Source organism: Dipodomys spectabilis, unplaced genomic scaffold, assembly GCF_019054845.1.
Source record: "Dipodomys spectabilis isolate Male_0828 unplaced genomic scaffold, ASM1905484v1 ptg000145l, whole genome shotgun sequence".
NCBI classification, from domain to species: Eukaryota; Metazoa; Chordata; class Mammalia; order Rodentia; family Heteromyidae; genus Dipodomys; species Dipodomys spectabilis.
In genome coordinates, this window is record NW_024870822.1 from 11,039,756 (window position 1) to 11,055,383 (window position 15,628).

Below are 15,628 nucleotides of genomic sequence, written 5' to 3' on the forward strand. Positions count from 1 at the left end.
CACTCTTTCCATTACATTGCAATGGACAGAAGGGGAGATCTCTAAACAGCTCAGCTCCCTGAAGGCTTGCTCTGAGAATTAGATCCTGGCTTCCTACAATGTCAGTCTATCCCTGTTTTTAATCATGAATCACCTTTTTTTTTCTTCCATTAATGTGTAAACATTCCAAATTCCCAAGACTGATGTGATACATTTCCAAGCAGTATTAAATATATGGTTTGTTGAATAGACCTTCCTAGATAACATCTACATTTCAAGTTACAGTCATGGCTTTACACTAATTGTGCCACCTCTACTGGGCAACAGGTAGGACTACTAAGGCCATTCGTGGTGAACAGGCTGACCACTTTTTCTCCGTTGTTGTTGTAAATGCTCTAATTCAGCTTCATACATCATTTCTTGGACTAAGTACTTCTCTCGTCGTATTCGTTCATGAAGGCCTTTAGGCACATCTGGAATCAAGTATGCGATGAATGACTTAATCCCAAAAACGAGGTGCTACAAACGTAAGAGTAGAAAGTATACATTTCAAAGATTCTGAAAAGCCAGTTACAAAACAAAATAATCACGAACACTGTTGCATTTGTCTTGAAATAGAGCATCAGAACTTAGTTTACAGTGTTAATATTTGCAAAAAAATATGTTAGGAATACTACTGTTCTCTTCTATTACATTAGCATCAGAAAGTAGCAGAGAACTGCTTACTATTTTACCCTATAAATAACAGCATAATCTTAAAGCCATGCCTGTAAAAGCCTTACATAGGCAATACTATTATAATACACTGTCATAGACATAAATAAGATCATACCTAGTAAACACTGATGCCCAATAGATTATGACACATACAAACCATACAAACTATACCTGTGATGCCCAGGTTAGACTCAATCCCCAACATATTAATTTTTCAGAATCTGTATTAAAAATTTAAACATTACCATGTCTTCTGTTAGGTAATTTATGCCTTTGATATCATTCTTCTACACTTACACACTTACATTTTAAAAATAAATTCATGAAAGTATTCCTTTTTTAAATGGAGAAGCAAAACTCAAAAGCCAGCAAGCACAAGGTTAAATACTGATGTAGAATCAGACTGCTTGACCTGAATTTTTCTGGCACTCAGTAGCTAACCTTTAGCAACTACTATACACTCTATTGCTTATTTGGAGAATGCTGATAAGAACAAGACCTCTTAAAGTTTGGTGTAAGGGTTAAATGACTGCACATTTGTGAAGGGATTAAAGAAGACTTGGCAAGATGTAACAATTATTGCTCCTGTCCTATCAGTGAATCTTTATTGTTGTTTTCTATAAAGAGTAGGTCTTTTAATTTCTCAGAAAGGAGTAAGAACAATGTGATACTGATAAGTTGGTGCAATCTGTGCAAAAAGGCGTAGGGATTTCAGTAGACAATCATCTCTTTGTATGGAGAAGAATACAAGGTATTTTATCTGGGCTTTTGACTGTATTGCAAAGTGGATCATAGTGAAGCAGGTCATATTCTACAATGTAAAATGATCAGGAGATTCTTCTCTAACCATTTAAATATGTAATTTGTAAAATGACCCAAGAGTGTGCCTGAAGCCTATAGAAATGCAAATTATGGTCAAAGCTGTTTGTTCAGAAATTCAGGTTTCTATCTTATTTACTAGATATGGATCATTTCATCCAATTATGATTATCATCCTTTCCTTTTTGGGATTGGCTACTGGGAAGCTCATAACTAGGAGCCTCAAGCATTGTCAGTTCAACTGTGCAGTAGTTTCATTTGCACATATCTTCTGATATAAATAGCCACTAGCCTCCACTAGTTTTTGTTCTTAGGAACTTGTTATCATGATGACATTGAATCTGATGCTTTTACTCAGACTTTTTTTGGAAGTTAGCATGATCCTGATTTCAAAGAGGTAACTGATAGTAGGAACTGGAAACACATTCACTCAGAGTAATTTTCTTCGGAGTTTATGACTAACCTCAAACACAATAATGAAGGCCAGTCGAGCAGCAAGGATGTGCCAGTATTGTAAGGTAAACTCGTAGGGTTTGGAACTCCAAGGTGGGCCTCTGTAGTCTCGGTACCTGAAATCCATGAGAACTCAGAATGAAAAATAGAACAAAAGGTAGAGGCCTGAAAGTTTAATTGGGTTCATTTACATACAGTAGGGAAAAAATACAATGCTGAAATCAAATTTTTAACTATAAGTTGAAAATAAATACCTGCAATAACCAGATTTTCCCATACCAAGCTCACTCAGGTTAAAGAAAGATAGGCTGTTGTTGACATAACCCTTTAAGCAACTGAAAGAGACAAAAAGAAAAGGATTGTGTGATTCGGAGATCGTATAAATTTCTACTACGAGTTCTTCATTAGCTGTGATGGAATCTTCTAAATGTCATTATTTCTTGCATTCTAACTATCCACTAGAACATCTGCTATTTTGTTCCATCCCTAACTCTTACCAAATCAGTAATGATACTTGGAGACTTTGCCTTGCCTTTCTCTCCCTATAGTTCCTCTCTTGGCTTTCTCATTAGTTAACTTCTTTGAAATATTATTCTAAGTGTCATCCATGTCTGCTCTAGACCACACAAGTTATCATTTTTACAATTTCTCTGCTGCTATTTCTCTCTTCACCACCATCTTGTTTTTCTGTCATCTTGCTCTGAAAATTTCTAATCTGAATGAATCTACCCCAGTTGAACTGCTAAATGCACTGAATGTGTGGTGTCAGTCAATTAAAAGTCCTTCACCTCTTTCCTTGAGATTACCCTTCATCTCTAGTCCCTGAATATTGGAGGAGTCAGATGCTGTCCATGTGTAAGCCAGGTTCTGAAAGGTGGTTATTTAGCCAACCTCATCTGTACCTACCACTAGGTGGCAATAGAGCTACTAGGAAATATTATCTGAGAGGGCCATCACACAAGCCTACTATATATTTCAATTTCTTAAAATCTGCTTATAAACCAATTTGAATTAAGGGAAAACATGGACTTTTGTTTTGTTCACTATTACTTTTGGAGCAACCATGTTCACGTGGTATATTACATTTCAGAAAACTTTATCTTAGATATCATTTCTTAGTCATAAGGACGTAATACTTTCTGTCATGAACCAACCAAGTCAACTGAATAGTGTAAATTTTAGACAAAGGAAGAGTTAAATCTAACTCTTAAGATGACTGATTGAAAATGCCTTAAGATCTGCAGCATGTAAAATAAAACAATCCCTTCATCGTTACTATCTCTCATTGAAATATTGGGATGTTTGCGTTCAAAGGTGTTGCAGTGTTCTGAGAAAGCATCAACTTAGCAGCTGAATTCAGAGCTCATTTCATTTTAAACCAAGGTTCATCTCATTGGGACACATGACCTGTGTCCTGCTCGGCCTCATGCCCAAAGCTCTTGGAGGGAGGAGGAGTTTCTCATATCATGATTCTTCTTTCACTATTCACTCTTCTACTGATCTCCAGCTACAATGCTTCCTTATGGACTCTAGTTCTGTTGTGTTCTCAAGATCTAGTGCCCTCTTGAGTACTCACTTATGCCTTTCAATAAAAAAGATCTGGAAAAACATGCACTAACTAAAGCAATGGTTTTAGACTACGTGACAAGTGGAGATAATTTTTGGTTGTTACAGCTTGGGGAATATGATGGTTGTTATGGAGATGTACTAGGTAAAATTTGGGCATGCTGCAAAAGAACCCATTTTCTTCTTCAAAAGAACCACATGCTTTAAAATATCAATAACTCAGAGGCTGATAAACATTAACATAAAGTATGAATTTTAACATGCTAGACCTCAACCCACCCCTACCCCCCAGGCAGTGCATTAATTTGGGAAATCTCCAGGCTCATAGGTTGCAGTCTTTTCTTGTTTTGAATTTTCTCGAACTATTAACTATATGTCCACCTGTGTGAGCTTCACATTCCATCTATACAGTGAGAAGATTGTATTGGATAATACCTGAAGTCTCTTGCATTTCTAGAACCTGACTTACAGCATTTTGATATTAGCATGAGAGATTCTAAAATCATTTGCTATACAAACACATTTTTATTAACCTACCTGAGATCTAATAAACAGAAAGTAAATGCAATGATGTAAAATGTTGCTTTTTATGGTCATAGAACAAAATTTCCCTCAAACTCTCATTTTAATGACACCCATAAAACCAATGAGGAAAATGTGTAAATTTCAACCTTACTTTTCATTCTGTCCTGAATGATTAGCACAGGGGCCATATTTGTATTCATAGACAAAACGTGGGATGTAGTCAGATGTAATAGCAATTACGAAAGCATTGGTGATCACTGCCAATATACCGATTCCTTCCAGAATTCCAAGCCAGATACCTGGTGGGGAGAAAGTTTAACTATAATGCATAAAAACAAACAATATGAGCTGGATATAGGTGGCTGGTTCCTATAATCCTAGCTACTCAGGAGGCTGAGATCTGAAGATGTGGGTTCAAAGACATCCCAGGCAGAAAAGTCCATGAGACAATTATCTCTAATTAACCAGCAACAAGCTAGAAGTAGAGGTATGGTCAGGTGGTAGAGGGCCAGCTTTGAGAAGAAAAATAAGCAAGCAAGTGAGGCCCTGAGTTTAAACCCCAGGAAAAAACAGAAAAGTATGAGAATTGTCACATCAATCTTGCTCCTGTCAAAGCCACAAGTCTGTCCTTTATTTGCTTTTTAAGCACTATATCTAGCTCCAGACATTGTATCTGTTTGTATACTTTTTTCTACAAGTGGAAGGTAGAAGCATCTAAAATGTTTGAAAAGTTAAACTCTTTCAGGCCTGTGTTTAGATCTGTAATGATGAGACATGAACAAGTGTCTTAGATATTTCAAAGCCTGAAAGAATTAATTGAGACAATAAAAGCAATAAAAATCTTTAAATGCTTCATGGTTGTATATGCTGAGAAATATCTACATTTACTCTTAATTTTCTTTTGAAATTTTTTTAAAATATTTTTAAAGTAGAAATATAAAAACAATAACCCAGTTTGGTATTAAGTAATAAGGTATTAGTTGATATTTTCTCCCTCTTAGAATGTCAAGCTAGTATTATATAGGCACACACAAAAGCTTCACAGTTGTATGAAGACTCAATATACTATTGATTATAATCAAAACTGGTATTTCAAGTGGGATTAAACTTAGATTTTAAAATTTTAATAAAAATGTCTGGGAAAAATATTCAAATGTGCTAAGGTAACTGGATAGCAGGAGAACTTTCTTCACTGTCTTGTGTTTTCAATTTTTTAATAATTTTAATAAAAAATTAAATAATATACATTTTACTTAATGGCAGAAATAAGAAAGCAAAATGTATAAATATATCTATTTCAGCATATCAAAATAAACATTTATTTTTATGGAAGTCATAATGTTGAATCAAAAGAAAAATAGCTTGAAAGACAAATGGCTAATTTTCATAAGATCCTAAACTAATTGGGAAAATTCAATGGAAAATGGTATAAATCAACAATTTACTGTGCAAATTAAAATAACCAATAAGTATATTTAAAAGTTTCAAACTGATAAATAGAAGGCCCACAGAATGGGAAAAGATCTATACTAGATAAACATGAGACAAAGGCCACATATCTAAAAGAACAACCCAATTAAAAAATGGGCTAAAGACTTAAAGAGAGACTTCTCTGAAGAAGAAATAAGAATGCCCGATAGACACAACAAGAGATGTTTGGCATCTCTGGCCATAAAAGAAATGCAACTCAAAACAATCAATGCGTGATATTCACAAGAAAATAGGTTGGAAATGTTCTGTACAACTGAGGGAAAGGAGGTTGGAGAGGAGGGAAGGTAGAGAAAAATGAAGGAGAGTTTAACAAGTTTGGCAAGAAATTTACTCACTACCTTACTTAGGTAACTGTAACCTCTCTGTACATCACCCTGACAATAAAATTAAAAAATAATAGTAATTTTGGTTAAAAAGACAAGACAAAACAAAACAAAAAACAAAGTTGAGATTCCACCTTACCCCAGGTAGACTGGCCATTATCAAGAAAACTAACAAGAATAGGTCCTGGCTGGGATGTGGCCAAAAAGGAACACTACTTCACTGTTGGTAGGAATGTAAACTTGTTCAACCACTCTGGAAAGCAATATGGATGTTCCTCAAAAGACTAAACACAGAGTTTCCCTATGACCCAGCAATTCAACTTCTGGGCATCTATCCAATTGACCACAAACCAGGCTACACTACAGCCACCAGCATGACCATGTTCACTGAAGCATTGTTTACCATAGCCAAGAGATGGACTCAACCCAGATGCCCCTCAGTGGATCAATGGATCAAGAAAATATGTTATATATATATACACAATAAAATTAAATGCTTCCAGCAGAAAGAATGATACTCTGCATTCATGAGAAAATGGGAAGACCTGGAAAAATTATGCTAAGTGAAGTAAGCCAGACCTAAAGAAACATTGGTGTATGATTTCCCTCATTTGTAATTACTAGAATGTGCCTATAGATCTACAAGTAAGCCCAATAGACAGTAAAAGTCAAGTATATTATATATGTATGATTTATTTTAACCTTTATTAATTAGCCTAATAATCAATTGGCTAATATTTGGGTTCTAAAGTGCTAGAAAATATTCCAGCACCTAACAGAATTCTTTGCAGCAATTATAAGAGTCAGAATTACAATAATGTCATTGAAGATATACAAATACACACATTTATAAATATTGTATGTGGGATAACTTGTATGTTATACCCAAGTCTATGTTCATGTTTACTTATGGCTATATTTATTATGCTTACAGTGGAAAAATAAGTACATCATTATAATATTTTCATATGCTCATTGTATAAATATTGTATTTTATTAAAATACAAAATTATTTTGTGGTGGCTGTTCATGAATAAAAGTACACAAAAACCTGTATGTACAGAACAAGTCCAAGTGCAGGGCAAACACTGACAGAGAACAATGCCATATTTATGTATTGATTACCTGGGGTAGAGGAGCAAAGCAAGAACGAGGAACAATTATTATCTCTCTCACTTCATAGTTTTATGTTTTCTGGTTTAGTGAAGTCAAGTCTGATAAGCTTAAATAACAATTATCTAACATTGACTGGAATGAAAATTTCATTTCCTTTTTTTACTTATTTTCTAGGCTTTCTTAGTATGCTTTTATTACTTAATAATCATATCAATAATTGTACTGAAGTTAGAGAACAATACTAATTTTAGTTGTTTTAGAAAATAAGAATCAAAAATAAATAGGAACTCAAATTGAATGTTATTCATTTGCTACTGAATACTATGTATTAAATAATCATTTTGTCTTGGGGTTCATTTTACCTAACATCAAATACAGTGAAAGTAGGGGTTATACCGTGGGGGAGGGACATACAAAGCAACAAAGAAATCATCTTATAAATATGTTAGAAACAATCGCAAGAAAGAAAAAACATTTGAATCCTTATCTTGGGGTTCATTTTGCCTAACATCAAGTTATCTGACCGTTTCTGCTTGTCTCAGACATATACCAGTTATTGCAAATAAGGGAAACCATGGGACCTATGTTTCTTTGGGCCTAGCTTACTTCACAAAAAAAAAAAAGTCATTTTGGAGGTTTGGAATATGTGCATGAGTAAAATTAAAAAGTAAACCATAAAGTATTAGCTATATATATATATATGTTTTTATATGTTTAGCTAATATTTTATTTAATACCATATAGATACTATACGTATTCTAAACTAGAAAAAGAATAATGAGGAATTGCATTAAAATACACTTGAACTTTCTATAATAAAACTACATGTAAGTTAAATAGTATACACAGTAGGTAGTCAGATTAATGAGACAAATGGACTAGAGAAGTATAGCTAAGTTTATGTAAAATTTAGCAGACAATAATAGAGACATTCAAATACATCCCATATGTATGTGTGTGTGTGTGTGTGTGTGTGTGTGTGTGTGTGTATTATTTATTAGATAGTTTGGGGGAAATGAAGCATTTGAATGAAACTGATTCAATTTGATGAATATCAAATTCAATACAGACCAACAATTTAAATAAAATCATAAAATGCCAACAGGGGACAAATAAATAATAGCAGAATATCACACAGAAACAATAAAGACACAAAAATAAAAACACTGAGTGAAAAAAATTGTTGTTGGAGACAGTGATCACCAAATTGCACATAATAACCAAAGTGCATACACAGTTAGAAAAGGAAAGATACAAGTATATGTAGCCTCATAGTAATAAAAGTCCAAATAAATTATAAAATGGTGATTTTTCCCACTTCAAATTTTAAGAAAACCATTTTTAGAAATCCTTATTGTGCCAAAAACTGGGAAAATTCACACTCCTACACTTCAAAGGAGAGCAAACTGGCACAAAATTCCCAGAAAACGTATTTTTAGCTTTGAATAGAAAATGTAAATGTACCTGATGTATGGAAAGGTGTTCCAGTCAGGAAATAATCTAACTATGCTCAAAGATGCTCACCTTGGTGTTGTAAGAGATCGAAGTCATCTAACTATATCTAGAGTGTTGATCTGGAAAAGTTCCAGTACTTCATAGAATTCTTTGCAGCAATCAGAAAGAATGAGTCAGAACTACACTTACTGGTGTTGAAAATGTTCTTGAATTCTTTTAATTACACATGAGCTTATGAAATAGCATGTTTAATAGGAAAAGACTCTAAACTTAGAACTCATTGTATTCCTTTCTTAACTATAACTGTTAAATCAGATATAGTTAATAAGTAGCCCCACAATAGAAATCCTTTGGTGCTAAGATCCAGTCATATCATCTTCGTCCATTTGGGTTGCTAGTTGCTACAGCAACATTCCAAGACTGAATAATTTGTAAAGAACAGAGATACATTTTTCACCAATCCAGAGGCTTGAGACATCCAAGATCAAGGCAGTCTCAGGTTCACTGGGTAGTGGAAGTCACATTCCTTGCTTCTGGCATGCTCTGCAGGTAGCAGCCATTGTGACTCACATGGCAGAAGGCTGGAAGGCAGAAAGGGTACAAGCACTGTCCTCACATAAAATAACATTTAGCTTTTCAATCTTACCTATGTCAGTTGCTCGGGCTGGCAGAGGCCTTCGCCACTGGGTAACAAATTTATATGCATCTAGTCTTATTTCGATGATATTGTTTAACAAAGCCAAAAGAGGGGCCAGAGGAAAAGCCGCAACAAAGATCGTGGTAAAACCAAACTGCAAAACTGGAAAAGGAGAACACTGGTGAGTTAATAATATGAACAGTATCATGTATTTACTGCCTTATTGTCCCAAAAGGGAGAAGTTTACAGAGATTGCCTCTAATTCTTTGCAGAGATAATAAATATGCTTATCTAATTTTGTAGATGAGGAAGCATAAGCTCAAAAGTGTTGAGCAGATTTGCAAAAGAATACATGGATAGAAAATATTAAAAATTATATAATAAGAATATTAAAAATCAGATTTGATGGAGTAAATCTACGTGCTATTTACTTCCATATAACATGAAGCAAAAGAAAGAGAGAGAAGAAAATGGAAAGGGTGAAGATGGGAAATAGCATGGGGTGAACTGAAGAGTAGGAAAAAGACAGAGAGATAGAGAAAAAAGGGGTAAGACCGGGAAGTTAGGACCTGCAAAGGGACTCAAAGTACCTACATCTTGTCTTTTTTATACATAAGAAAACTGGATCAGTAATTTTGGTAGTAATCAGTAATCAATCCGTAATTCTAATAGTAATCATGAGAATCTTTTTTCTTTTCTCCTGTCTTTCCTTCCCTCTGCTCCCCCTCCTTTCTTCTCTTCTCTCCTCATCTTGTCAGTACCAGGGTTTGAACTCAGGGCTTCCAGCTTGCTCAGCTTGCTTGCTTAGCTGGTGCTATATTACTCGAGCCAAACCTGCAGACAGCATTTTGCTGCTTAATCTTGGAGATAGTGTTTTGTGGACTTTTCTGCTCAGACTGCTTCTGTACCTAGATCCTTCAGATCTCAGCCTCCTTAGTAGCTAGGAGTATAGATATATGTGTGTATAAACATTTTCTCAATGAAATTTTTGTTAAATCCAGCTGCTTCAAGAATCATATATATATATATCTGAAGCAGCTGGATTTAACAAAAATTTCATTGGGAAATATTACTCCATGTGAGCAGCATATTATCCTTCTTTATAAAAGTATGTATTCAGCTTTACTTCATTTCATCAACATATTATCAAATGGTAGGTGCTCCATCATAAGAAGAATGTTCAGTTTGTGCAAATACTATAACTCCTTTTGAAGTAAACATGTGGGCACTGTCTCACACATCTGGCTCTTTTGAGTGACGTTACAGATGGGTTTTAGTGTTCAGGGTGTGTGTAGAAGATGAGTTTCTTTCTTGAAGAAAAGCCTATGTGAAGTAAATAGACAACATCAAATCAGCCAGTTAGGTTTGCAGGGTATCAGATCTTTACCCATTTCTAAGTACTCATCCATCAGTCCATGAATGTTCATGGGCTGCAGATTCCAGTCATTTTCCCACTGAGGGATGGAAGCATCTTGTATTCCTCGCTTGATTTTATGTCTTGACCACCAGTTCTGGATCAACCTGTGTGATAAGACAGACCAAGGACTAGTCAGCTCTTACTTTCGCTTCCGGTGAATATTTTATGTGTCATTACGAAAACAGAAATACCAACTACCACTGGATTACTTTCGGTATTCCTGCGAAGTGAAGCTATTCAGTGGTTCAACATTTTTAAAAAGCATCAAATCTCAACTTTAAAACATTGTACATGTCTAAGGGTCTCAAAAGCAAATTTAAAAGCCTTAACAAGAGATAGTAGACCCTTGTTTTATCTCAGACCTGATAAAAATATAAATATTTACAGAAATTCTTTGTCTATGAATTAAGAAGCTCCTTAGTATCAGATAAAGAAGCATCCAGTCTATGATTTCTTTTCCCATCTCCATCTATAAAAGTACTTAAAACTCCTCTGTGGCTCTTTGTGATTGTATCTGAGCTTTTCACTGCTTATAAACCAATATTTTCTGGGCTATGCTCTGAGATACCTGAATAAAATTGTGCTCCACATAAAAAGAAAAACTGGCTGGCAAGGTGACTCAGTGGTAGAGTGCTTGCCTTGCATGCATGAGGCCCTGGATTCAATTCCTTAGCACCACATAAGCAGAAAAAGCCAGAAGTGGTGCTGTGGCTCAAGTGGTCAAGCACTAGCCTTGAGCTGAAGAGCTGAGGGACAGCGCCCAAGCCCAGAGTTCAGACCTCATGACAGACAAAAATAAATAAATAAAATAAATAAAAAGAAAAGAAAAAGAAAACCTGAGTTCTAGATAATATTTGAAGAGACCTAAGATTCTAGTTCCCATTCCAAAATGCAGATGTATCAACTCCCTTGAGTTTATGAACGTGAGAAGACCAAACATAAGTGATCATGTTCTCCTATACTACAAGGAAGAATAGTTGCCTTGCAATGAATCTGCTGATGTGACACTATTTATCCATCTTAAAAAAGAAGTAACAAGCTGAGTGCTAGTGTTTCATACCTGTAATCCTAGCTATTCAGAAGACAGAGATCTGAGGATCTTGGTTCAAAGCCAGCCAGCCAGCAAAGGTCTTGAGACTCTTATTTCAAGTAACCACCAGAAAACCAAAGGTATCACTGTGGCTCAAAGTGGTAGAGTGCTAGCCTTGAGAAAAAGAGCTCAGGGACAGCTCCCAGACCCGAGTTCAATACCCACGGTTAAAAAGAAAAAGTAACAATAGTCTTTCCCCATAGCTAGTAAGATCAATTGAAAACCCAGTCTGGAGGAAGACCTTCAGTAGCCATACACAGACAAGGGACTCATATCTAAAATATACTTAGAACTCAAAAAATTAAATCCCCCAACAACAAATCATCAAAGAAACAACTGCCCCAATAATAACTGGGTTAAAGATTTAAAGAGAGACTTCTCTGAAGAGGAAATAAGAATGGGCAATAGACACATGAGAAATGCTCAACTTCTCTAGCCATAAAAGAAATGCAAATCAAAACAACATTGAGATACCACCTCACCCCAGTTAGAATGGCTATAATCAAGAACTCTAATGAACAACAGATGCTGGAGGGGATGTGGACAGAAGGGAACCTTCTGTATTGTTGGTGGGATTATAGACTTGTTCAACCACTCTGGAAATCAGTGTGGAGGTTCCTCAAAAGACTCCACATAGAGCTCCCTTATGACGCAGCAACCCCACTTCTGAGCATTTACCCAAACGATCACAAACAAGACCATACTAACGCTACCATCACAACTATGTTTATCACAGCATTATTCACCATGGTTAAGATATGGAACCAACTCAGATGCCCCTCAGTAGATGAATGGATCAAGAAAATGTGGGATACACACACACACACACACACACACACACACACACACACACACCCATACACACACACATATCATGGAATTCTATGCCTACATTAGAAAGAATGACACTGCTCCATTTGTTAGGAAATGGAAAGACTTGGAAAAAAACCATATTAAGTGAAGAAACCCAGTCCCCCAAAAATTTAATTCCCAAGGTTTCCATTATTTGCAATAATTAGTATTCATATAGGATAATCTTATCATATGAGATGAAAAGCTCAAAAGCCATGTATACATGACCATATAAGATGATGCTAAGTGAAATGAACCCCAGGATATAGACACAAGAGGTCTGTCTTTATTGTTATTGTTTTAAATGTACCATGTGATTTTTTTGGTTGTTGTTGTTTCCTTTGTATATTCTTTCCCCTATGACATATCTCTTATTGTCACTGTCCTTGATTTTGGTACCCTCATCTTGTATATACATTTGTCTAATTTAGGGAGTAGAAGAGGAATAACAAAATGCTGAAACAAGGGCACAGGATGACCCATTGCAACAAGGATACCCACAGGATAGTTGGAAACGAACTTTACAACTTCGTGGTGAGGGCGGGGGTCAGGGAGGGGAGGGATAGTGGGACGACAGCAAGGGAAGGGTAACAATGATCGACAAGTAATGTCCTCATTGCCTCACTCATGTAACTGCAACCCCTCTGTGCAGCAGCTTTACAATAAAATAAAATTAAATAAAAAATAACCTTTCCCTAGCTGAGGAATGGTCCTGAAATTTTGTGATTTAGAAATATTCTGTTGTGGGACCTCTATGATGAAAACTTTAAAATCTTGAAAAAGGAAATCAACACAGAACTTAAAAAATGGCAAAAACTCCCATGCTCCTGGATTGGAAAGATTAACATCGTGAAAATGGCAATACTTCCCAAGGCTATCTACAAATTCAACGCAATACCTATCAAAATTCCACCCTCATTCTTCAAGGAAATAGAAGAGGCAATCCAAAAATTCATATGGAACAATAAAAGACCCCGAATAGCAAAAACGCTCCTGAATGGAAAGAACACTGCTGGAGGAATATCAATACCAAACTTCAAACTCTACTATAAAGCCATAGTAATCAAAACAGCTTGGTATTGGCATAAGAACAGACCTCAGGACCAATGGAATAGAATTGAAAACCCAGAAATAAACCCACAGACCTATAGCCATCTAATCTTCGATAAAGGAGCTAAAACAATAGAATGGAAGAAAGACAACCTCTTCAGTAAATGGTGCTGGCAAAATTGGTTAACTACATGTAGAAAACTTAAGCTAGATCCTTATATATCACCCTGCACCAGAATCAACTCCAAATGGATCAAAGACCTTGAACTCAAAGCAGACACTCTGAAAACATTACAGGATGGAATAGGAGAAACCCTGGGTCTCCTTGGCTCAGGCCGAAATTTTCTGAATAGAGACCCGGAAACACAACAAATCAAAGAAAGGTTGGACAAATGGGATTGCATAAAGTTGCAGAGCTTCTGCAGGGCAAATGACATAGCTAGCAAGATCAATAGAAAGCCCACGGATTGGGAGAAGATCTTTACTAGCCATACAACGGACAAGGGTCTCATATCTAAAATATACTTGGAACTCAAAAAATTAAACCCCCCAACAACAAATCCTCAAAGAAACAACTGCCCAATAAATAAGTGGGCGAAAGACTTAAAGAGAAACTTCTCTGAAGAAGAAAGAAGGATGGCCAATAGACACATGAAGAAATGTTCAACATCCCTAGCCATAAAAGAAATGCAAATCAAAACAACATTGAGATATCACCTCACTCCAGTTAGAACGGCAAAAATCAAGAACTCTAACAACAACAGATGCTGGAGGGGATGTGGACAGAAAGGAACCTTACTTCATTGTTGGTGGGAATGTAAACTTGTTCAACCACTTTGGAAAGCAGTATGGAGGTTCCTCAAAAGACTCCACATAGAGCTCCCCTATGACCCAGCAATCCCACTTTTGGGCATTTACCCTAATGTTTACAAACAAGACCACACTAAAGCTACCAGCACAACTATGTTTATTGCAGCATTATTTACCATAGCTAAGATATGGAACCAACCCAGATGCCCCTCAGTAGATGAATGGATCAAGAAAATGTGGTATATATACACAATGGAATTCTATGCCTCCATCAGAAAGAATGACATTGCCCCATTTGTTAGGAAATGGAAAAACTTGGAAAAAATTATATTAAGTGAAGTAAGCCAGGCCCAAAGAAAAGTAGGTCCCATGGTTTCCCTTATTTGTAATATCTAGTATATGTATGAGTCAAGCGGAAAAGGTCAGATAATGTGATGTCAGGAAAATGAACCCTTAGATGTGTATTTTAATGTTTTTTTCTTTCATGCATGTGTTTCTAACACATTTATAAGATTATCTCTTTGTTGCTTTGTATGTCCCTCCCCCACAGTATAACCCTTGCTTTCACTATATTTGATGTCAGTATAACTTGTGGAGGAGATGGGGAAAAACCAGTTGTTTAAGGATACAGGTGGACCTGTTGCAACAATGAGAAGTACAAGTTGTCATGTCCAAAACGAACTTTACAACGTTGGTGCGGGGGGGGGGGGGGGGGAGGCTGGGGGGGGGAGGAAGGAGAAGGATTGGGATTAGGGGGGGAGGGGGGAGGCTGGGAAGGGATGTGAAGGGTAAACAAAGGAGGAGGCTGCAATGCTTGGTAAGAAATGTACACATTATCCTGCCCATGTAACTGTAACTCCTCTGTACAGTATGTTCACAAATAAAATTAAATTAAAAAAAAAAAAAAAGAAATATTCTGTTGTGTTTAAATTGCTTCTTGGTAATGAATTACTTAAGAACTTAGTGTCTTCTAAAAAGTGGGCATCTTTTGAGTTTAAATTCCAGTACTGCAAAAATAAAAATAAGAATAAATTTAAAAAGAAATTTAAAAAATTTTAAAAAGAATTTGACAAAACTACTTCTAGACTGAGGAATGAGGTGAGTCTCCCCAGAACTCTGTGAATAGCATTCCATACAGTTTAATCTTAGTAAGCCATGGGCCTGAAGCCCTAGTGGCATTTGCAAGAGCACCAGATCGAAACCTGAAGTATTAGGCAGTGTTCTAATGGGAGTGCCATGGAGCTTGCTTTTGGAGGCTCATGAAGATGAAAGGGGTCTGGAGTTGAGAACTGAGGCAGACTGCTTGTTCCTATTTTTGTATTTCTATT

At 36.0% G+C, this 15,628-nt stretch overlaps 1 protein-coding gene across 1 annotated transcript in view; it reads right to left on the minus strand.

The window, feature by feature from the left end:
* Positions 1-315: 315 nt before the first annotated feature.
* Ano3 (anoctamin 3) overlaps positions 316-15,628 on the minus strand; it is a 304,851-nt gene continuing 289,538 nt past the window's right edge. The window contains exons 23-28 of the mRNA XM_042691327.1: positions 10,469-10,602; positions 9,091-9,243; positions 4,211-4,358; positions 2,223-2,303; positions 1,979-2,084; positions 316-498 (exon numbers count right to left, since the gene is read on the minus strand). Of these exons, the coding sequence (XP_042547261.1) occupies positions 316-498; positions 1,979-2,084; positions 2,223-2,303; positions 4,211-4,358; positions 9,091-9,243; positions 10,469-10,602 (805 nt within the window). The remainder of the gene's footprint in view (positions 499-1,978; positions 2,085-2,222; positions 2,304-4,210; positions 4,359-9,090; positions 9,244-10,468; positions 10,603-15,628) is intronic.